The sequence below is a fragment of the Colias croceus genome, chromosome 28, assembly GCF_905220415.1.
Source record: "Colias croceus chromosome 28, ilColCroc2.1".
NCBI lineage: Eukaryota > Metazoa > Arthropoda > Insecta > Lepidoptera > Pieridae > Colias > Colias croceus.
The window spans coordinates 2,441,883-2,466,708 of record NC_059564.1 but is presented as its reverse complement, the minus strand read 5'-3'; the positions used below and the strand labels follow the sequence as shown (position 1 = coordinate 2,466,708).

Genomic DNA, 24,826 nt, shown 5'->3' with positions numbered 1-24,826 from the left:
TCCAAATGAAATAGGATAAACTATTTTCGTGCCTTTGAATTTTTTGACTTCAATAAATGATTTATATTTGAGTTATCTTAAAAACTACTTATTAATAAGCTCCTGTTTATACTGTAATCACTGTTTATTTAGATTTTCATATATCTATTTCCAAAATGATGAAATTAATTACCGATTGACAGCAATGATAAAAACTTGCGGCTGCTCGAAAGAGTTCTGACTAAATCCTCCCAAAAAGCAATGAATAGTCCATAACATCCATACAAGTACTATATACATATAAAATGTACAGGTCCGTCAGTCAAGTGGTGCACAATCTGTCTGTGAATCCGAGCCCAGCGAATACACTGCATCATATCTCGCAAGCTCATCAGCAGATTGAGGCAGCCGCTATACAGCATCATACTAGCGGTGAGAATTATATTACTTTGTGTGTAATAAATATCTATACATATAATAAATCTGTAGAAGGGTAAATTCTGTACATAGAAAATATTGAAAAAATAAATACCAGGGGGTGTTACTGGATCGATACCAAACCCAAATATGTGATTAAAAAAATTTTTGTCTGTCTGTCTGTCTGTCTGTCTGTCTGTCTGTATGTGAAGGCATCACGTGAAAACTAACGGTTCGATTTCGATGAAACTTGGTATAATTATACCTTATTATCCTGGGCGTAAAATAGGATACTTTTTATCCTGGAAAAATACGTAGAAAAAAAATAATCTTAATTTTTCAGTTTTATCCGTAGACGTTGCTCTGTAGAACCGCGAACACACGTTGCGTATTATTATAGGCCTAGCCGTATTTGGGTCCAATATATATTTATAAGATGTCATTGTCAGAGTTACTCAAAATGAAGAAATAAACCATCCACGCGAAGACCGACATCCGCGCGGACGGAGTCGCGGGCGGAAGCTAGTTATTACATAAGAGTGTTGTCAATTTAATTTCTCTAATCTTCTATAATATAAAAATGAATCCCAAAATGTGTTGGTAAGCGTATAACTTTAGAACAGCTGAACCGATTTCTTGTAATTCTTTTTTTATTATATTCCTTGAAGGACGAGGATGGTTCTTATGTAGAGAAAACGTGAATATGTACCTCGGGCGAAGCCGGGGCGGACGGCTAGTTATGTATAAAATAGTTTATACTTAATATCTAATATATAAAAATCAATGCCACTTTTCGTTGTAATTCCATAACTCGAGAACGGCTGAACCGATTTCGATAATTCTTTTTTTATTATATTCCTTGAAGTACGAGGATGGTTCTTATGTAGAGAAAACGTTAATATGTACCACGGGCGAAGCCGGGGCGGACCGCTAGTAATATTATAAAGAGGAAAGGTTTGTATGTATGTATGTATGTATGGTTTTCACGCATAAACTACTGGACTGATTTTGATGAAATTTGGCACAGACAATCTTTACACCCTGAGAAAGAACATAGGCTACCTTTTATTGCGAAATATGTACCACGGGCGAAGCCGGGGCGGACCGGTAGTACTAAAATAAATAAATACATAATACTTATACAATAATATTCAAACAGGTGGTCCACCAAGTACAGGCAGTCACGCAACCGCGGCGGGCCAACCGGTAGAGTTTAACCACGCTATCGAATATGTTAATAAGATTAAGGTGAGTGTCTGTTTGTTTGTTGAAACAATAATTGCAAGTTCATTGTTTAAAAAGTTTGTAATTTCATTATTTTGAGTTAAATGCCACCCTTTTTTTATTACGTATTATAGAACAAAAAATGTTAGACATGAGTTTTTAACCAACTTTCAAAAAAGGGTAAAATCAAGTTATTAATACTAGAAATTGATGTACATATTCTACTAAATCTATTCTTTAAAAAAATAATACACTTACTTGGTTACTATTTTAACGTCGAATATTATTTATTAATAATTTATTTAAATATATTAACACAAAACATTCCCCGCAGTCCCGTTTCTCCCGGCAACCGGACAAGTACAAGCGTTTCCTGGAGATATTGCACGCGTACCAACGCGGCCATCGCGATGTCAAAGAGCCACAGGCTAAACAGCAGACGGAACAAGAGGTTTATTCTCAAGTGAGTATCTGTGCTATAAAAATTAAAAAAAAGCGTGTATACCGGGCACACGTGTCTGAAGTGAAACTTCTTTGCTAAGCCTTAAAATGTAATTATTATGGAATGATATTTGTCAATTAATTGTAAAGTGATTTAATCTCAATATTGTATTTAATTTAAATTGAGACAGTATTTGCATGCTTTAGACAGCAAAACATGATGGACAATCGAAATATTTTGATATCTCTCTGTACCATGTTTTAAGCAAATAAATTTTATTTTATTTATTTATTTAAGATTCAAAGGTACGAAAATCGTCGCCTTACTTCATGATATTGCCACACGCGACTTTGGAATTTTACTCTCAACGCACCTAAAGAAGTTCCACTTCAATAAATATTATCTTTGGTTTCATTGAGTGCAGTAAAAAAAAGTCGAGATTAAAAAAAAAAATACGTGTTAGTAATATTAATGCAAACAATAAGCTGATTTTATTATCCATATAATTTCATAAAACTTCCAAAATAAATAGTGTCTACAAATAACTAATAACAATTTAACAGGTGGCAAAACTATTCGAGAACCAAGAAGACTTACTAGCGGAGTTTGGTCAGTTTCTGCCGGATGCTAAAGCGGTGACGAAACCACCGCACATACCGACGCACGCTAGATCGCCTCCACCGCCGGTATGTATTATATTATTAATGAATTTAAAATATTTGGGAAAAGTGATATAGGAATATTATTTTAACAGGACACACCAAGAAATAAGATTAGAACAAACAAACAATAATTATGGTTAAAAGAGTGTGTGTACTTATGTACACGCGTTAGAAGTTATACGTCTTTGGCGTATGGAAAAAAATACTAGAATATACAACTTGAACATAGTTATCAATTTTCATACCACCTAGAACTAACTTCATGCTGTTAAATTTAGGTGTCGGTGTGCGCGCGCATCGTAACAATTCCCTCTCATCATTTTTCTCCATCGCGCCAAAAGAAGTATAACTTCAAAAAAAGACGGAAAGAAATTTTTATTTCACAGCTAAAACTTACTAAACATGGAATATTGTTACAATATTTGTAACAATTGTTTGCTGTAAATTGTGCACATTTTAATTTATTTTATTTATTTATTTCATAAAGTTCAAATCCATGTGGGTTATCCACTCTACCATTTAGCATCTGATATACATGCACTAGTAGAATGTAATGTTTAATGTTTAATATGATTAAGAGTCTTCTTTATTTTTAAGTACACAAGACCATAATAAAGTCCTTAATCCACCTAAGATGATTTCTGTGACACATCGATTTTTGACACGTGTAGAGACTAGAGATGTCTTTACTCTTTACTGAAATCGTATCAATTTTTTCCGATAATCGATAATATTTTATATGGAAATGAAATCGATTTGAATAAAGTACCAAAATTAGTTTTTTTGGCATTTCGCCAACAATTAAGTAAGGAAACTTAGCAAACAACAGCAACAAAAAGTCAACAATAACAATTAGTAACAATAACAGAATACCACGTAAAGTATCAATATAAAAATGCAACTTGTATACAAGGCAGACGATTGACGCAAACGATCACAAGATGGGCGCCCATTATATGATTTTCCAACTCTATGATATTTCAACGATCCATTTCATGTACACGAATTGCGTAGGTATTATATTTTTGTGTTATTTTATTTTATTTTTCATTATATTAAACTAAACAATACTGTTTTTGATTTATAAGATTAATTAATATGTTTCATTTTTATATTTTTGGTAATAATGCCGCCATAAAATAAAAATATTATGCATTTAAATTATTTCGTTTTAAACATAAAATACGTAATTTGGAACACGATGAAGTGTCACAGGAATCATCATAGGTGAAAAGGACTATAAATTATGTAATAAATACATACATACATACATTAAACATCAATAATTAATAATATTTGTAATGTGTGCAGGCGCGAGTGGAGCCCGAACCGGAGAGATTCACAAGCGCTGCGTCTGCGTCGCCGCCATTGCCGCAACATCCTATACACCATCCACAGGTACATACATACATCTACTGTACTAAATAAATAATTAGAGCTAGCGCACAAGAGCAACTTTTGTCTCCGCAACTATTTAGTCTCTCCCATCAACTCTATGTGCTAGTAAGAAAGTGCGCGCACGTAGCGACGCAACTCCCCATAGAGTTGATGGGAGAGACAAAATAGTTGCCGAGACAAAAGTTGCTCTTGCGCGCTAGCTTTTAAAGTCGAAAATATGAGTCAATGTCAAAAAATAACTTGTAAGACCCTGTTTTTATTACAAATTGCAACTCATTTAATTATTAATGATGTCTGTAAATTTTAATTTTTGAGTCAGAGTTATGACTTTATGAATAGGTAACGTTTTGAGTATTTTCCAGTTTTTATCATGTCATGGTTACTATATAAAGTTACTATGGTGTGGAGATATTAAGTATTAACGTGTTTTACAAAAATTGTCTTTTATTAATGAATGAAATTATTGTTCTTAGATATTGCTGATTTTGTAAATATGTATGTATAATAAATATTTAATTTGTTCAGGTCCCAAAACACACGAGCGCAAGTAACGTGAGCGCTCCGCCGCCGCAGCATCATCATCTCAAGAGATCGCCCAGCTTCTCGTCTTCTACACCAATATGTAAGTTTTTATTTTATAGGTCCATATACAAATATAAAAGATGTTTGTTAGTACTTGGATTTGATGGGGTAAGTCGTAAAGTTCTGCTGTATCAGCAGTTTACAATATTGTTAGTGTGTGAGTTTACCTTCCTAGATTAAAAAAAAACTCATAAGTGATGATAAAAAGCTTATCTTTTAAAAAAACACCTTCAATAAATGTTATTTTGCTCACGCTTATATTAATCGTAGTTCTATAAAGTACATCACTACATAGTATAAAACAAAGTCGCTTTCTCTGTCCCTATGTCTATGTATTGCTTAGTATAATATCCTGATTTTGTCAAACTTTGTGTGTGCAATAAAGAGTATATAAATATAATATAAATATGTCCCTTTGCATGCTTAAATCTTTAAAACTACGCAACGGATTTTGATCCGTTTTTTTTAAATAGATAGTGATTCAAGAGGAAGGTTTTAGTATATAATCTATTAGGTTTTAGACAAAGCTAGTTATTTTTAAATATGAAATGTAATGTATCATGTAAATATGAAAAATAATTAACAATACCGTTCTTTCATACAGCATCGGGCGCGCCGCCCGCCAAGAAGTAGTATATAATTTATTAGGTTTTAGACAAAGCGGTCGAAGCCGCGGGCGGTAAGCTAGTTATTTTTAAATCTGAAATGGAAAGTAAATAAATTAATATAAATATGAAAAAATAATTAACAATACCGTTCTTTCATGTAGCATCGGGCGCGCCGCCCGCCAAGAAGTAGTATATAATTTATTAGGTTTTAGACAAAGCGGTCGAAGCCGCGGGCGGTAAGCTAGTTATTTTTAAATCTGAAATGGAAAGTAAATAAATTAATATAAATATGAAAAATAATTAACAATACCGTTCTTTCATATAGCATCGGGCGCGCCTCCCGCCAAGAAGTCCCGCGGGTGCGCTGTTGCCGCTGTGGGCGCGCTGCGTGACGTGTCGTACGCGGAGGCCGCCAAACTGGCAACCGCGCACGAGTACAACTTCTTTGATAGGGCGCGACAAGCGCTGCGGTCGCCGCATGTGTATGAGAACTTTTTGAGGTGGGTTGAAAGTTGTGGAAAATTAATTGTTTGAATATAAAATTGTTTATTTGGAACAATAAAAACACATTAAAAAACGTAATGAACGAGGGCACCCATAAAAGCTTAAATAAGCCGTGGCACAGGTGCCCTATGGAGGCGGGTTCCACTAATCAACATTTTCAAAATTCATATTATGTATTTTTTTGAATAAAAAATTGTATTTGTGGGTTCAATTGTTAAGTAGGGTACTATAGTAAAAATGAAGTCATAAGTGTTTCTATTCTAGTAATTAGCTTGAGTGAAATAATAGCTGCCTATAAAAATACATGTAGGTTTGTTCATACTGAAGTAATGGTTTGCATTGCAGTGCTTAAGACAAGTGATTTATTTGATTTCTTGCATTTACACAATTACAACTATTTATTTCTGTTATGTATAAATTCATTGTTTACTTTTGCGTTTTTGATCGTATATTTTTTACACTAATGAATAAATAATTTTTAAAATAGACTAGATTTTGATGTAAACGTTGTAATAGGTACTATAGAAAAACAAATTAACCTCCCTTCTCCATACAGATGCCTGCTACTCTTCACGAACGAGATAATATCGTCTTCAGAACTGCTATGTGTGGTGTCACCGTTCTTATGCAGACATCCTGAACTACAAAAGTGGTTGCAAGACTTTCTAGGTCCGGTATCACCACCGCACACTCCAACGGCACCTAATTCAGGTAATTAGTACTTTTGGTATATTATATTTCGGTTTGAGGTCGTAAGAAGTACAGGAACAATATAAGTAGGAACCAAAGTTTATTCAAAATTCATTTGGATAGTTAAAAATCTAGAAATTTGCATGTATTATACATGCAATTTCAATCTTCTGCCTGCCCAATGGTACAAATATGTTTGGTAGATTTTATTGGTGAATAGAAGAATAACTAGATTGTATGCGGACAATGATGATAAGAATGCGATGTGTGCTACAGATTGTCAGTGTTGATACACGCATGCTGCCTTCCTTCTGATGTCTTTTATTTCATCTACACTAATATTATAAAGAAGAAAATTTTGTTTGTTTGATTGTAATGAATAGGCTCATAAACTACTGGACCGATTTTAAAAATTCTTTCACCATTCGAAAGCTACATTATCCATGAGTAATACAGGAGCGGTACAACGTGGGTGAAACCGCGCGGCACAGCTAGTCTTTTATAAATCTTCATCATGTTAAAGTCAATTTAAAATAAAAGTTACATCTTCACTATATTATCTACTTTGAACTTTTGTACAACACATAAACATTTCTCAACTTGTAATACAACAAATAATTTTTTCACAACAATTTAACAAAATAAAAATAGATTATTTATTGTTTAACGCAGGTTACAACAACACGAGCGGTTCATCCACACTGCTCGGCTATGAGAGATCTCGTCTAGGCTCTGAGAGCAAATCTCGAGAGCCGTTAGGGCTTCCATCTGCGCTTGCTCTGTCCACACCACTGCGGCATGATAGACCGCAGACGGAGACTAATTTGGATCTGGGTAAGTTGGAAATTATTTCAATGTAAAACGTTTTTTAATATGTTTTTCATGGTATGGTGGGATGGGTTATGCCAGATTTAGTAACTAATAGTTCCAGTTTGTTTTCGCTTTTAATAGATTGTTATCCTCAGTGTTCTAAGCCCATTTATTTATAAGAAAATGTTAAATATGTTTCAATATAGAGACAGTAGTTTCTACTGCAGAATTTCTACACTTAATTCATAATCTTCTAAACTGTATAATATAGGAATCATTCTATTCAGTTAAAAAAAATTGTTTCTACTTTTCTATGAGTTTTATTCTTTAATCTTAAATTTGAAAACAATGTCGTATAAGAAAATAAAAACCTTTATGTCTAATACCCCATTTTCATACAGACCTATCCACATGCAAGCGTCTCGGCACATCATATTGCGCTTTGCCAAAAGAAGCGGCTTCCAGACGTTGTTCCGGTCGCACCGCGTTGTGTAAAGAGGTTAGTATTTATTTTTCTGTGCAAAAAAAACAAATTTATGATGTTTCTCTAGAAATAAAACATTGATGATAAAATAATCAGATAAAAAATTAAAACAATTCAATGTAATTCTATGCATAATTTTCTTACCTTGAACTATAATAATTGCAAATTTACATCATTATAAAAGTAATGATATAGTTTTACATTTATTTGTATTTGTGTATATTAAAAATGTTATAATTAATTATTTGCATCAGGTACTAAACGACACATGGGTGTCAATACCGACGTGGAGCGAGGATTCCACATTTGTGACGTCACGTAAGACGCAATATGAGGAATACATCTATCGTTGTGAAGATGAGAGATTTGAGGTAAAAAATAAGTTTATTTATACTTGCATATTGTTTAGATCAAGCGTAAAAAAAACTGTTCAAAGTAGAGTTAAAAAACATAATAATATGTCTAATTGTATGATGCAAATAATAATAATTTTTTAATTATGATTATAATGATATTTTATTGTACAATACTAGATCGTATAAAGTCTGATTTATGCTACCATGGCTTGATCAAACATTATTGGTATAATTTTTGTATGGAGTGACTCATGCAGTGCAGTCGTCTATGTAACGGCGTTGAAATTTGTATGGATATTGTTTATTTGATTCCCGGCTTCGCCTCAGCCAATTATGCTTAGTACTGTTTTCTTTTCATGTAAATGAATAAAATAAAATAACTCATTTGCCAAAAGAGGTTATTAAAAACATGTACAAATAAGTTTCTAAGCATTATTTATTTAACACACCCCCACAATTCCAGCTGGACGTGGTGATAGAAACGAACGCGGCCACCATACGCGTGCTAGAAGGGGTACAGAAGAAACTGGCCCGTATGCCCGCAGATGATGCGGCCAAGTATCGCCTGGATGATTGTTTGGGCGGCCACTCGCCGACCATACACCAGCGGGCACTGCGCCGGATATACGGTGATAAGGTGGTACGAACTGCGCCCCGACTGTTGGCATGCGCTAGCACTGACTGACGTGGGGGTACAGGGTGACGGACAGACTGGGTATAGGGGGTAGGGTACAGGGTGCAAAGTGACGTGGGGTAGGGTACAAGGTACAGTGACGTGGGGTAGGGTGCAAAATGACGTAGGGTAGTTTACAGGGTGACGTGGAGTAGGGTATAGGGTGCAGGGTACAAGTGACGTGTTAGTAGGGTGCAGGATGACGTGTGTAGGGGGTAGGGTACAGGTTACAAAGTGACGTGGGCTTGGGTACAGGATACAAAGTGACGTGTTGGTAGGGTGCAGGATGACGTGTGTAGAGGGTAGGGTACAAAGTGACGTGTTGGTAGGATGCAGGATGACGTGTGTAGAGGGTAGGGTACAAAGTGACGTGTTGGTAGGATGCAGGATGACGTGCGTAGAGGGTAGGGTACAAAGTGACGTGGGATAGGGTACACGCTGACGTGAAACGTTGTGGAGGCCCTACGCCACTAATATCACGTCCCTAACGTACAGACAGATTTTATAAGAAACTTGGAATGTAGCCAGATGACAGTGCCGAGTAGCAACGTGACATGGAATAGATACAGGCTGACGTGACGCGTACATTACGACCTTGGCAATACTTTGTGTTGCAGAGTGAATATGTAGAAGAATTCACACATTTAAATCAACAATGTTGACATGTCATTTCGAACCACACATAAAAAAGAACTATGTTGCTTGAAATGTCATTAAAATGTAGTAAAGATAATAGGGTACAGACTTATACTAGAAAATGACTGAATGGTGACGTGTTAAGTTACTAAGATCTGAAAGTAGGGTACAGACTGACTTGATATATGTTATACGTACGGTTACTTACATATTTTGTAAAATTAAATTGTAATACTGAAATGATTTAAAAGAGCAACTATGGAGTTTCTTGCCGATTCTTCTCCATAGATACTGCTTTCCGAATCGGTGGTAAATGATAAAAATATGTATTGACGTTTCAAAAGTGCTTCTCGAAGAAGTCTAATTGAATAAATAAATGTTTGAGTTTGAGTTTGAAGGCGGAGTTGTAAGAACTTAAAGCACAAAGACGACGCAGTTTTATTCTGACGATAACTACTTTTTAGACAAAATAGAGGTAACGTATTTATTTATCGGGAGCATAGGGCACAAAGACTAATTGACTCGACAAGCATGTATAGATTGACGAATCCACATAGTAATTAATAGCCTAGATTTTGCAGTTGTTTGCCAACCAACTATAAAGTAGAAGCATAGATTTGATTAGTTTCTTTTAGTATTAAATATTAATAAATGGTATTGTTTTTGATTTTCCTCTTTTTGTATTTGTTATTTTATTATTATAATGACTATTATTTTAATTTATGTTATAATAGAAAGTTAAAAGTGAAATTTCTTCGGTAAGATTCAAAGATACCAAAATCGTCGCCTTACTCCGTGACGTGACGGCATTGCCATGACGCGATCTATAAATTTCACTCTCAACACACGTATATGATTTTAAAATATTGGAGGAAAGAGGAACCAAAAATAGACCATTTTATTATGTTATATATTTATTTGAATATATAATTATATATCAGAAATATAAATATCTATTAAGGCGACTACAGCACCGAAACTAGCGCCCCCCCAACATTTTATTTTTTTACTCCTAAACCAGATCAAATTTAAAAAATCTAGCTCGGTACTTTGCTAGTATATTACTTGTAGTATTTTTGGTATTACTTTTCATTATTTTGCATTCGGTAAATTAGGAGAACTTTTGATTACCGCCAAAAGTGGCCACTTTTGGCGGTAATCAAAAGTTCTCTCGAATAATGAACAGTTAGAATAGTGAAAAGTAATACCAAAAATACTACAAGTAATATTCTAGCAAAGTACCGAGCTAGATTTTTTAAATTTGATCTGGTTAAGGAGTAAAAAAATAAAATGTTCGGTGGCGCTAGTTTCGGTGGTGTAGGCCTCTTAATTTGATATTCCTATTTGCATTTTATTGTATAAGTAGTTTTAGAAGCTAGTAGATGATTTTGTTTGCATGAATGCATCCAATAAATTATATATGTATCATTATCTTTTATAGTATAATTATTAAAACAAATGACCGCCTCCTTGGTACAGTGGTTGACGCGTGAGCGTAGAACCGAGGGGTCCTGGGTTCGATTCCCGGTGGAGACGAAGAAAAAAAAAAGTCTCGGTCTGGTAGGACACAGAAGGCTGATCACCTACTTGTCCCTAAAGAAAAATCGATCAGTGAAACAGATGTATGCATAATGCATCTGCCCCTTACCCCACTACGGGGACATGGGACTTCACAAAACACATTAAAACAAATAATTTTATGACAAACGACTTGTATATATGTATATATATTTAAAAAAGTGTGCTAAAAGAGACACTTATAAATAACATCATACATATTATTTCTCAAATATAAATATTTATATACAACCCTTATCGTAGTTGCCATATAGCTTAAGGTGTTGGGCCCAAAACATATAAATAACAAAATATATTAACCCTTCATATTGTTTACAGGCGGTGGACATTATCGCTGGTTTGAAGAAAAACCCGGTAGTGGCCGTGCCCGTTGTGCTGAGGAGGCTCAAAGCGAAGGAGGAGGAATGGCGGGAGGCTCAGAAGGTTTGTTTCTATTGAATATACTAGCTTCAGAAAAATTAAGACTTATTTTCTTCGTATTTTTCCGGGATAAAAAGTATCCTATTTTATGCAGAGGATAATAGGGTATAATTATACCAAGTTTCATTGAAATCGCACCGTTAGTTTTCACGTGATGCCTTCACATACAGACAGACAAAAAAAATGTTTAATCACATATTTGTGTTTGGTATCGATCCTGTAATACCCCCTGCTATTTATTTTTTCAATATTTTCAATGTACAGAATTGACCCTTCTACAGATTTATTATATTATGTATATTATAATACTAGCTGTGCCCCGCGGTTGCACCCGCATTGCTCCGCTCCTGTTGGTCTTAGCGTGATGATATATAGCTTATCGATAAATGGGCTATCTAACACTGAAAGAATTTTTCAAATCGGACCAGTAGTACTTGAGATTAGTGTGTTCAATGAAATAAAGTCTTCAGCTTTATAATATTAAGTATAGATATAAATAAGAAAGTGTGTTGGTCTGTCTTTCTTGAGCACCGCAACGGAGCAAGTTTATGGTACGATTTTTTATCGGGAGATAGGAAGCTAGAGAAAGATGTAAGGCTAGTTTTTAGCGTGAAACTTCTAATAATAATATAAATCTAATAGGAATTTCCTTTAATATAGATATGCAGATAACTTGCATTATTTAAAATTATGGAAGGAAGATTAAGCTGTAAAAGCAAAAACTCATTTTTTTTAATGTATATCATAGTAAAATTATAAAACACAGTGTAGTTGATTTAGATTTCACTTTATAGAAATTAATTAAAATTTTTACCTAAGAGACAATGATGACAAGAATGCGATGTGTGCTACAGATTGTTAGTGTTGATACACGCATGCTGCCTTCCTTCTGATGTCTCTATCACTTTCTATGTTTATTATAATATAAAAAATTACATTTAAAAAATAAAATATTATTGTCAAATAAATTACCTTTTCTCAAATTATTTATTACTTATAATAAAAAAAATGCGTATGTATGTAATGTGTGAAAATTATTACGGCTTCGCCCGCGTTATCACAGATAATCCCGTATAGTTCCCGTACGCCTACGTCTTATTCTGGGTCTTCAGCTACCTACATACAAAATTTCATTGTAATCGAGTCAGAAGTATTTGCGCGAAAGAGTAAAGAACATCCATCCATCCTCACAAACTTTCGCATTTATAATACTAGTTCACCTCCCGCGGCTTGGCCTTTGTCTCAAACCTAATAAATTATACATACACTAAAACCTTCCTATTGAATCTATGTATTAAAAAAAACCGCATCAAAATCCGTTGCGTAGTTTGAAAGATTTAAGCATACAAAGGGACATAGGGACAGAAAAAGCGACTTTGTTTTATACTATGTAGTGATTAGGATTAACACTTTTAAATAAATGCAGGGCTTCAACAAACAGTGGCGGGAACAGAACGAGAAGTACTACCTCAAGTCACTCGACCACCAGGGCATTAACTTCAAGCAGAATGATCTCAAAGCAATGCGATCAAAATCTCTATTCAATGAGGTGGAAAGTGCATATGCAGCGAGGAGACCCGGGCCGCATTATATAGCCGATTATAATATGACTAGTCGGCAAGAAGGTGGGTTTTCTGTTATTTTTATGTATTATATGTTTATTAACCGACTTTAAAAAAAAAACGAGGAGGTTATCAATTCGGCCGGTATATTTATTTATTTTTTTGCTGAATCGGCTAAAGTTATTCTGTTAGTATGAATCAATATAAAATTCTCATGTCACGGTATTGTTACTTAAACTGCACCTAATCGATTTGACTAATAATAAAGAAAATGTGTACTTGTAAAAAAAACGTAGCCTAAAATATGTGCATTGTAAATAAATATAGCCTGTAATACACGAAAATGAAGCTTTATAATAGTAAATTTTATTGTAAATTCATCCTAGTCTATGTTCCATAGTAACTTATAAGCATAGATTACTATTTTGTTATTCCATAAAGATTTTATCTACTAGCTCACCGCTCGCGGCTTCGCCCGCTTTTTCTAAAACGATTTGAGATTTAAACTATCCTATTTCTCAAGTTGGATCGAACTGCACATGGTGTGCGAATTTTATTATAATCGGTTAAGGACAAACATTGTGACACGAGATTTATATATATTATATATATTTTATTGTAAATTCATCTTAGTCTATGAGTCTCTTCCATAGTAATTTATAAGCATAGATATTTTCTTATCCCATAAAGATTTTATCTTAAGAAAATATAAATCTATATTAAATAGAAACAATTACTTCAATTTTACGATATTACAAGCATTTGTAGCATACTAATAACGACTAGCTATTTTTGTTTTATACAGCTTTAAAAAATTCTTTTTTTTTTTTTCAATATGTATTGTTTTATACAGCCTTAAAAAATTCTTTTTTTTTTCAATATGTATTGTTTTATACAGCCTTAAAAAATTCTTTTTTTTTTTTTTCATTATGTATTGTTTTATACAGCCTTAAAAAATTCTTTTTTTTTTTCAATATGTATTGTTTTATACAGCCTTAAAAAATTCTTTTTTTTTTTCAATATGTATTATTAGAATATGTAGCGTAATCATAACATTTTTTTTTGTTTCGTCCAGCTATAAAGATAGTCCGCGACGCCGCCGAGCTGCTGATACACCACGCGCGGCGGCAGACGGCCATACAGAAGGCGGAGAAACGACGCATTAAGCACTTGTTGCGACATTTCCTGCCCGATCTGTTCAGTCATCCGCGGCAACCGCTCTCCGATGATGAACGGGATGACGGTGAGTGGATTTAGGACTTTATTTAGTAACTAGCTGCTCCCCGCGGTTTCACCCGCATTACTCCGCTCCTGATGGTCGTAGCGTGATGATATATAGCCTATAGCCTTCCTCGATAAATGAGCTATCTAACACCGAAAGAATTTTTCAAATCGGACCAGTAGTACCTGAGATTAGCGCGTTCAAACAAACAAACTCTTCAGCTTTATAATATTAGTATAGATATAGTAGTTAATTTCCACACACGGCACGATCAGATCCCATACTAAGCTTTCGCTTGTGTTATTTATTTTTAAGCTTCCTTGCACACAAACAGAAAATAAAAATTTTACTTAATAGGAGGACATATTTAGTCAAAAGGCGGCTTTATTGCTAAAAGCAATTTCTTCCAAGCAACCCATTCGATCAGCGACATAGTTAAAAGTACTAGGGATGATTATGTACACAATAAAATAGAACAAAAAAAAGGGAGGTGTTATGGAAACCTCCATAGTCCAGCCAGCTCCAGCAGTCCGTGTACAGCCGCTCTAAGAAGTTAACTAGAAACATTTGATGATAAACTACATAATATTCTATTGTTAAACTCAAACATTTATTTATTCAATTAGACTTCTTCCAGAAGCACCTTTGAAACGTCATTAGGTACATATTTTTAACATTTACCACCGATTCGGAAAGAAGTATCTACGGAGAAGAACCGGCGAGAAACTCCATGCGCGTTAGTTTACACAAAATTTAATATGATGAAATAAATGCGATGTGTGCTACAGAACAACCCTGTTGATACTCGCATGCTGCCTTCCTTCTGATACTAATAAGAACTTAACATATTTAACACACAAAAAGCAATTTGTATATAAATACATTCGTTTCAGAAGACAAGGAAGAAGCGACGAGTCCCGGCAGTCCGACGGCCGGACAGAACGATGAGAAGAGTAGCGTCAAACAAGAGAAGCAAGAGGTAATTGTTGTATAAATTAGATTTTATGTAAATATGTAACTACTATTTAGTTAGGTTTTTTCGTTACAGAATTATTATATTCGGTCGCCGCACTCAAAGTTATATCAAAACTATGCAATAGCTTAAAAAGATGGACAGACATACAAAAATTTTGCATTATAAATATTAGAATGTAAACAAATCGCTTATTTCACTGTGATAATGCTTTTGATGATCATTTTAATTTTCTTTCCGTGACAAAAATGTAATTACATTTCATTCTTTACTAATAAGTAAATTGTTGAACTCATTGTTTTCCTTAGAGCTAGGGCGCAAGAGCAACTTTTGTCTCCGCAACTATATTTTAGTCTCTCCCATCAACTCTATGGGCTAGTAAGAAAGTGCGCGCACGTAGCGACGCAACTCCCCATACAGTTGATGGGAGAGACTAAATAGTTGCCGAGACAAAAGTCGCTCGTGCGCGCTGGCTCTTAGACGACTAGGTACCAAACAACTTGAACGTCTATGTATTATTTTCGTAAATATATAGATTTTAATATGAATATTTTTATCAACAGTCGTCCGAGTCTGACAACGCGTCGGACAAGAGCACGCGCAACAATAAGATTGACAAGGAGAATAAACCGAAAAATAATAATAACACGGACACTAAAGGTAAATTAATAATCTTTGTTGTATTATTACAGAAATGAATAAATCCATAATATAAGTATATAGCTGAATTGTTAAAATCTATTGTATACGTAATTAAATGTCTCTATTTTGTCCGTTATATCAACAAACAAACACATATTTTATATTAAAAGTTCAGTGAACTTTTTTTTTTTGGAATAAGACAATGATGATAAGAATGCGATGTGTGCTACAGATTGTCAGTGTTGATACACGCATGCTGCCTTCCTTCTGATGTCTAAAATAATATATTTATGTTAAATTATTTAAAGAATTCATTGTAAAAAAAATATAGAAATATAATTAAGAACTCAATGTACATTTGTCAAATAAAAATGTGTGAAATAAATATATTAGATCATTCTTTGATCAGTGAAAATATAAATACTAATAAAATATGATTATTTGCAGATAGCACAAACCCAAGCATAAAACGCAGTAGCAGTAATGAAGATAATGTTAAGTCTGAGATGAAGAATGATATGGACATTGAAGACGATTATAGAGATTATCCGCCTAATGTAAGTTGTTTTTCAATTTTATTACTAATTATTTTTTTGCGCATTGCAATAACGATAAGAATTTGAATGGTTCAATAGAAATTTTAATATTATAATGGAAGAATTCCTACAAATGTATTACAATAATTTGGTAGGTAAGTTACTAATTGGAATTCGCTTAAAAGTTAACTTATTTAATCTTTTACGGGTGCCATCATTTATAAAGTTTTTGTATTGTATGTTTTAATGTTCCAAATTAATAATTTGAAACTTTGTTTTGCAGAAAAACTCGAATCACATAACAAAAGACTAATAATATTTTTAACAATTGTTTATATAAATTGTATTTTCCCCCACAGGAGGGCAGATTCGTGTGCACATCGTCCTGGTACCTGTTCCTCAGGCTACACGCTATACTATGCGCGAGGTTAGCTGGTGCAAGACGGGCGGCATTAGCGCTGGCTGAAGCTGAAGCGGGAGCACATCGACCGCCCAGCGTGGCGGCCGCGCTGCGACTGAAGCCGAACAGTGAGTGACGTTGCTTATATAGTACACGCAACTACCCGCATTTATAACGTGCTTTTATTAGCACCTGTATGTTTATACAGTGTGGAAATTTTCGATGGACCCTGGAGAGAAAGAACTTGAACTATTCGAGATAGCAAATTTTACTGAAAGGAAATCTTTTATTTTTAAAAACCACTGTTTCAAACCGCCGTTTGTAAAAGTGTAGCACATGCTTAATTGAAAAGTTTGCTGTTACATGCGGGTGGAACTGTTTTAGATGGACATTAGAGACAATGATGACAAGAATGCGATGTGTGCTACAGATTGTCAGTGTTGATACACGCTATGCTGCCTTCCTTCTGATGTCTCTTAAATTTCATTTTCATGGCCTTAATGTTTTATAATTAAGATGTCGAGCACTCAACTTGCCGCGTGAGAAATCCGTGAATCAGATTCTAAATTCCTATGATACGATATATTATAATGGTTTATAAGAATAAATGTCCATTAATCCATGAATGAAATGAACATCTTGAAAACACTATCGTTTTACAATTACTTTTAAATCCTAAAAAATCTATGTCTTTGAAAAAAAAAAACAATCGTGTAACAATTATTTTTACATGATTACAACTCGTAAAACACACAAATATCATATAAAAAACCACTTTTACCCCCATAGATCTACCAACCGAAGTATCATCCCCGGCGGAGTACTACAACACCCTGCTAGAACTGGTCAAGGGTGTGTTGGACGGCAACACGGAAGCGTCCGCGTACGAGGACGCGGCGAGAGAGATGTTTGGCATCAAGGCGTATCCCGCCTACACGTTGGACAAAGTCGTATCCACGGCGGTTAGACAGGTTAGTTTGTTAATCACTACATAGTATAAAACAAAGTCGCTTTCTCTGTCCCTATGTCCGTTTGTATGCTTAAATCTTTAAAACTACGCAACGGATTTGGATGCGGTTTTTTTTTTAATAGATAGTGATTCAAGAGGAAGGTTTTAGTATATAATTGATTAGGTTTTAGACAAAGCGGGCGACGCCGCGGGCGGTAAGCTAGTAAATTTATAAAGAATAGAAAAAATTTGATCACGAGGCGGGACTCGAACCTTCCTTTCACGCCAATCCGGGGCAGATGATAGACCAACTCGGCAACCCGTGACCCGCCAGAGCGATCGGATTTCGTCGTTGACTTGCTGCGATTTATTATCAACTACCTACATCAATTAGGTAGCTGTGTAGAATCGCAGTACATTCTTATTACATTCAAACTAATATTTAACCCGGCCTCGCGGGTAATCTATACTAATATTATAAAACTGAAGAGTTTGTTTGTTTGAACGCGATAATCTCGGGAACTACTGGTCCGATTTGAAAAATTCTTTTGGTGTTAGATAGCTCATTTATAGAGAAAGGCTATAGGCTATATATCATCACGCTAAGACCAACAGGAGCGGAGCAATGCGGTTGAAACCGCGGGAAACAGCTAGTCCATACTATATAATATACTATATATACTATATTAATATTATAAATGCGAAAGTAACTCTGTCTGTCTGTCTGTCTGTTACTCAATCACACCTAAACTACTGAAACAATTTTCATAAAATTTGGTATGGAGGTATTTTGATACACGAGAAAGGACATAGGCTACTTTTTAACCCGGGAAAATGACACAATCCCGGAAATCCCACGGGAACGGGAACTACGCGGGTTTTTCTTTGACTGCGCGGGCGAAGCCGCGGGCGGAAACCTAGTTTCTAATACTAATGTATTTGTTTTTCTATTGTTTAGCTGCAACACTGCGTATCGGAAAGCTGGTCGGTTCGAGCTGCAGAAATGGCGGCCCGTGGTGGTATGCGCGGTCCGTTGGCGTATGTTCACAAGGCGGCCAGATATCTGCGAGCCGATCATACCACCTTCCTCGTACGCGTGGTGAGTAAAGTCACAATATTATGTAGTCTTGGGGATTTTAAATTCAACCTAGAAAGGTTTTATTCCTTGCAAAATGATTTTATATGTCTACCTTCAACAATAAAAAACTAGGGGATCCTAAATGACTCATTTATGATCCCCTAGTTCGTATAAATGGTACTGGATATCACGAGTCAAATTCTACAACATTAAAAACGTGTCCGCAGATTGAAGTGTTACAAAAATTGCAAAAAAAAGCTCTACGCGACTAGTTGCAACGAATTTTGTCCTAGTTACGCGTTCAGCTAGATAAAAATTAATTAAACCACATCATGTTCCTCATCTGCGTGGTAAATTTGTTAATGTAATAAAAAGACGTGTGGCACTCAGGGACTGCGGCGGTAAAGCTATTGCACACTGAGCAAGTAATATAGTACTATTGTATTGCATGCTATGCCTTCAAGCCACACCTCCGTGCCCGTCGGAGTGGGGAGCGTGAGGTTTTTGACGTGACAACGTCTTATAATTCGATAGAGCTCCGGCTGCACGCACGAAAAAACATAACTCATGCGGCGTTACCTCGCTCTGAGGCGTTCCATGTAAGGCTTGAAGTGCAAGCGAGAGCGCGGAACGAGCGACAAAAAAGCACAATCGGCCTTAATTATATGGATGCAATTATCTGAAATAAATAAAATAAATAAATTAAGACGCTGTCACGTTCAACTATCGTCAGTAAACCGACTTTAGAGACAACCAATTTTTTCGTTACGGAATTTCTCGATTCGGTCCCTGCTCTCAAGGCCCGCGATAGAAGCTATGCAATAGCTTTAAAACATTTTTATTAATTACTATTTTTCCAACAGTACGGTGGTGATGAGTGCAAAGTGACATTCGAGTTGCTGGAGCCGGCCGGTGAAGGTCGAACTTCGCCGCAGTTGAATAATGAAAACTCGAGGCTATCGCCTACCAATCAGGTATGTATTGATAATATATTATAGAATAAATGAATTAAATATAATAAATTCGGTCAAACACTAGCGTGAATATATTGTAAATTTAACATAATTAAAATTTATCAAGAGATATATTTTCGCTTGAAATATCCTAGTCTAAATATATGAGTATAAGTAACAGGATTATTATGCACTTTTAATCCTAATTTTAAGCTATGTAAAAAATATATACAAATAAACATATAAATACGTACGTATTTATCAAGGCTTGTCTTTATAGGCTATAATACAAATCGGTATTATCGGTATTTACGCTACAAACTTAATGTTAAAATCAAGTAGACTCACTTCAGAAGCGCCTTCGAATCTTCAAAATGCACAATTCAATATTAATCAAACATAATCCACAGTGCGGCCGCGAGAACGGAACCACGGGCGCGATAATGACAGCCGCAGCATGGTCACGCTACACAGAGCGTTACGCACGTCCCGACATAACAACGCGCTGCCACAAGCCGGTGTTTCTCCGCCGCAACGCGCGCCGCACCGGCGGCGACTCGCTCACCGCGCGCGCTGCGTGCGCCGCACCCGCTGCGGTGCACGCTGCGGTGGGCGGTGGGACTGGTGCAGGAGTAGCGGCCAGGCGACGCAAACCACCGAGGTTGCATGATCACTCGGAGTGTACTATTGCGAATCCGATACGGTTAGTTCAGTTTATTGTATTGATATAGTAGGTATTATAACATAGAATATTTATTATATAAAAGTATAGTAGGTATAAATAATTTGTCGAGTAACAAGCGACGTATGTAGCTATAAGCACTGGCAGCTCAGCTGGCAACAAGTGTTTGTGGCTCGAGTGACTCGCGTGGCATCAGGATCAGGTTATAGTGTATAGTAGTAAGTCACATTGGTCGGTGCGGTGGGGAGCGGTGTGGCGGCGAGACGACGCAAACCGCCCAGGCTGCATGATCACTCGGAGTGTACTATTGCTAATCCTATACGGTGAGTTGGAGGAAAAAATTACTAAATATTCAAGCTTATAATAATATGATATTTAAGATAATAAACAAGAAGTACTTCTGGTAGTAATGACTCAGGTGGCATCGGGGACAGGTTATATTATAGTATATATAGTAGTAAGAAGTCGTGCTCGCTGCGTGCGCCGCACCCGCTGCGGTACACGCAGCTGGTGCGGTGGGGGGTGGTAGTGGGGTAGCGGCCAGACGACGCAAACCGCCCAGGCTGCATGATCACTCGGAGTGTACCATTGCTAATCCTATACGGTGAGCCTAATGATACGAGCAAAAAGTTAACGTAATAAATTAAATGTATTGGTAATTAACGTAATATCAACAATCACATCAACCAACGTAAGTAATTTGGAACCAGGGGAATAGCACCAGAAGTAGACATGTAATACTATGTATTACAGTTGGTCGGTTAGTTGGATTCGCTTATAAAGTAGTTAAGAATCTCGCTGGTTGTGTGCCGCACCCGCTACGGCATAGACTACGAGTGTGACGTATTGCATCGGAATTCTCACACGAACAATTTTTTAAATTTCATCCCAAACAAAAAAACGCTATCGACCTTTTTTATCAAAAATCTAATTAATTATCGTTACAAGCGCCAATTACCGAATGAAAATAGTATAACGTATTCTAATATTTATTTATGAGAAATAATAGAATATCTGGCTAATTTATATAATTTTTACAGGTTCGTAGCATGCCGTCCGCACCAACTGTACCGCGCGGGTTGTCTCTCAAGCGCCCGCGCATCCCATCCAAGACTATCAGCGTTACGTAGAGAGAGATTCCGCGCCTGGCTAGCTTCTACACAACGACCGACTTAGTTATCCCATATCCCATGCACGGTGATGGGATTCGACCACCGAAGAACCAGTGGTGGGATGCCACGCGAGTGGTGATAGCAACGGTGGGGCTGCGAGGATGGTATTACCACAATACCATCAGTTGTTATGAAAAGCAATGGTGAACACCACCGGATCTTGCAAAGTGGCGAAGAGCTGCTAAGTTATGGTGTATACCACCAGATTATATACCACTAGATTATGTGGTAGTGATTCATTTGAAAATGGAGCGTCCGTCAGCAAGTTTCTGTCATCACCACTTTTAGAGGAGCTTTCACCATCAACTTACAGATGTGGTATGATCACCATCAGGTTGTGGTGATAAACAACAAAGTGACTGGCATTCATCACCATGAACCGCAGGATTCCTGAATCTACTGCTGGAGTTAAATAACCTACTGTTTGTGAACTATAAGTGCGTAAATTAACTACTGTGATAATATGTGATCAGCCTGCTGCTTGAATGTTGTATGGAAATTTAGATCTGCTAGAAGCGAGAAATCGAAAAATTACATATGCGTTAGTGTAAATTTCTCAATACACCGGCTGTAAGATGCAAATCAAGATAAAAAACGACGTGTGTCACTCGGGGACTGGGGCGGTTGCGCTATTGCATGCTATGCCTTCAAGCCACACCTCCGCCCGTCCCCGTGGGGAGCGTGAGGTTTTTTCGTTACGGAATTTCTCGATTCGGTCCCGCGCTCAAGGCCCAAGATAGAAGCTATGCAATAGCTTAAAAATGTCATTAATAAACAGATACTAATATCTTGTATGGTCACTTATAATGCAATAGTAGGTCGTTTTAGAGATAAAGTGGTAGATGTGAACGGTGGTCAAGTGAAACTAAGCAGGCTTCCATCTCTTAACTTAAGTGGTCACTGCCTTTCAAAGTTAATGTCAAACACCAAGTTATAGTAAAAAAAGAGTGTGTGTACTTATGTACACGCGTTAGAAGTTATACTTCTTTGGCGTATGGAAAAATACTAGATACAACTTGAACATAGTTATCAATTTTCATACAACCTAGAACTAACTTCATGCTGTTAAGTTTATGTGTCGGTGTGCGCGCGCATCAAAAATTCCCTCTCATCATTTTTCTCCATCGCGCCAAAAGAAGTATAACTTCAAAAAGTATCACCATAGCACACGGAACTGTCCTACAGATGTAATAATAATTATAAAACATATTTACATGTAAATTGTAAATGTCTTGATCATTACATAATTAACTCACTCACCGCAGTGATCACTGTTGTCTCAAATGTATATAGTTAAGGTCCCATTGGGGTAATTGCCCATTCTGCCCCATGGGTTGCCAGAGGCAATTTATTGCCCCCAGGGCAAATATAAGCACACATACGCTCCGTCGTTTATTTTGTACAGCAATGCTACATTCCTCTATGCTTGCTTTTTATTGTATTCGAAAGCGAAAACCCTCGGCGATTCTGTTTTGGCTGTAATATGAACTAAGTATTGAAATATGATGTGAATAAAATTTATTATTTATTAAATTGTTTGAGTTTTCGTTGGACGGGGCGTGGAAATTGATCCGAACTATACAGGGTACTCACTCGAATAATCATTTGGATCGGTTTCATACAATCTCTGAGTCGCGTTTTAGCGGCTTTGTTAGTTTAAGTGAGAATTTAGAGCGAACTGTAAATATGTTCTAAATTTCTTATGTACAGATCTCCAAGTACATTGTAAATAGAGTGATTTGTTGAAGAACCAATCTTGTTAATTTGTAATGACGAAGATGAATAAATATTATTATATTTATAGTTTGGTGTTTTATTTCTTGTTACCCCTTATACCATAACATTTGAGTAAGAATTTACAGTACACATACATTTACAATTTATTTGCAAAAAATTTGTTTTATTCTTTTCAAAAACAGAATTCTTACACATTATTATAGAATTTTCGATTGTACTTTATTCCGATCATCTTAAATTTTGTGAGTAAATGAGTCAGATAGATGATAAATGATAATATTTTCACACAGAGAATCGGTTAGTTTTCAGTTAGGTATCTCTATCATTTATGTAATATCTATTTAGTCATAAAAAATACAAAAAAGTACCCAGAGTTTAATAATACTAGATGAATAAGCTCGTTCTACACTTTCAAATGAACAAAATATACCTAGTTAGATAGATGTAATCTACACAGAAATTAAATGATGAGTTCTTGATTTAGTTACATAGTAGGATAATATTCCATTTTTGCATGTAGGTATCGCTTATCACTGACTTGTTCTTAAAATTATAAGTTAGGTACATCTACATTTCAAGGGCTTGATTGCAATCACGTGTAAATGCGTATATGTATAAATGCAGTACCTAATAGAGAACTCCTTTGCTAGGCTTCTTTTTCTGTGTCGAACCCATTTAAATGTATCAACCTAATCTTACCCATTATATCGAATGCCCATAATTACTTGCTCTGTGATGCTCATAGCACAATGTTGAATGTAACTGCAAGATAAATTAGATATTTTAGTCTACCCAAACATAATGCGCCAACACGCACTTGGCCAGCGTGGTGGATTATGGCCTGTACCCTCATAGGAGGCCCGTGTCCCAGCAGTGGGAACGTATATGGGCTGATGATGATGATGATGATGATGAAACATAATGCGTTCAATTGTAAGCAGTACAGTTAGGATCACAATTACCCATAAGCATCAAAAATCAAAATGTTTAATCACACTATGCCGTATTCGGCCTGAGCAAGTAATAGTTCATTCTCCCTCTACGCATATAGATAATGTGTGCGTAATACTTACACCCGACCGAAGTCCGGCTGTACGCTATAAGGCAACGTAATTTCGGCATTATGTATCGTCCGAAATTCAAATATCATGTTACGTATTGCGTACCTAATAATGCTAAACTTCAGTCGCGTGACTTCGGCCTAATGTATTTAGAAACTAAGGACTAGATGAAACAAGAAACACGCCTGTGCAAAACGCGCCAAACTTGTTGAGTTGGTAAATCGGAATACACTGCTTTTCGCTGGTTTTGTACGAAAACGAGATAAGAACTATTTTTTAATTGTAGGTTACGTTGTTCATTTCGTTCATCATAAAATAGAATTTACTCATGTTTATTGTGTACTAACAAAAATTGTATTCAATTTTAATGTAATTTTTATCAATAAAGTTTTATGG

At 35.9% G+C, this 24,826-nt stretch overlaps 1 protein-coding gene across 7 annotated transcripts in view; it reads left to right on the top strand.

The window, feature by feature from the left end:
- LOC123703971 (paired amphipathic helix protein Sin3a-like) overlaps positions 1 to 23,435 on the top strand; it is a 47,228-nt gene extending 23,793 nt beyond the window's left edge. For 3 of the 7 annotated variants that reach the window (XM_045652189.1, XM_045652191.1, XM_045652188.1), the window contains exons 8-31: positions 293 to 411; positions 1,556 to 1,644; positions 1,955 to 2,083; positions 2,626 to 2,748; positions 4,036 to 4,122; positions 4,648 to 4,744; positions 5,638 to 5,812; positions 6,373 to 6,527; positions 7,179 to 7,340; positions 7,718 to 7,815; positions 8,055 to 8,171; positions 8,620 to 8,796; positions 11,362 to 11,466; positions 12,890 to 13,088; positions 14,101 to 14,268; positions 15,141 to 15,226; positions 15,784 to 15,880; positions 16,310 to 16,419; positions 16,758 to 16,926; positions 17,588 to 17,769; positions 18,706 to 18,846; positions 19,689 to 19,799; positions 20,189 to 20,481; positions 21,501 to 23,435. In XM_045652189.1, the coding sequence (XP_045508145.1) occupies positions 293 to 411; positions 1,556 to 1,644; positions 1,955 to 2,083; positions 2,626 to 2,748; positions 4,036 to 4,122; positions 4,648 to 4,744; positions 5,638 to 5,812; positions 6,373 to 6,527; positions 7,179 to 7,340; positions 7,718 to 7,815; positions 8,055 to 8,171; positions 8,620 to 8,796; positions 11,362 to 11,466; positions 12,890 to 13,088; positions 14,101 to 14,268; positions 15,141 to 15,226; positions 15,784 to 15,880; positions 16,310 to 16,419; positions 16,758 to 16,926; positions 17,588 to 17,769; positions 18,706 to 18,846; positions 19,689 to 19,799; positions 20,189 to 20,481; positions 21,501 to 21,636 (3,325 nt within the window). In that variant the 3' untranslated portion in view covers positions 21,637 to 23,435. Of the gene's footprint in view, positions 1 to 292; positions 412 to 1,555; positions 1,645 to 1,954; positions 2,084 to 2,625; positions 2,749 to 4,035; positions 4,123 to 4,647; positions 4,745 to 5,637; positions 5,813 to 6,372; positions 6,528 to 7,178; positions 7,341 to 7,717; positions 7,816 to 8,054; positions 8,172 to 8,619; positions 8,797 to 11,361; positions 11,467 to 12,889; positions 13,089 to 14,100; positions 14,269 to 15,140; positions 15,227 to 15,783; positions 15,881 to 16,309; positions 16,420 to 16,757; positions 16,927 to 17,587; positions 17,770 to 18,705; positions 18,847 to 19,688; positions 19,800 to 20,188; positions 20,482 to 20,694; positions 20,784 to 21,500 lie in introns of all 7 variants that reach the window. The other 4 variants (XM_045652195.1, XM_045652194.1, XM_045652192.1 and 1 more) reach the window with 4 other exon arrangements.
- Positions 23,436 to 24,826: the final 1,391 nt, after the last annotated feature.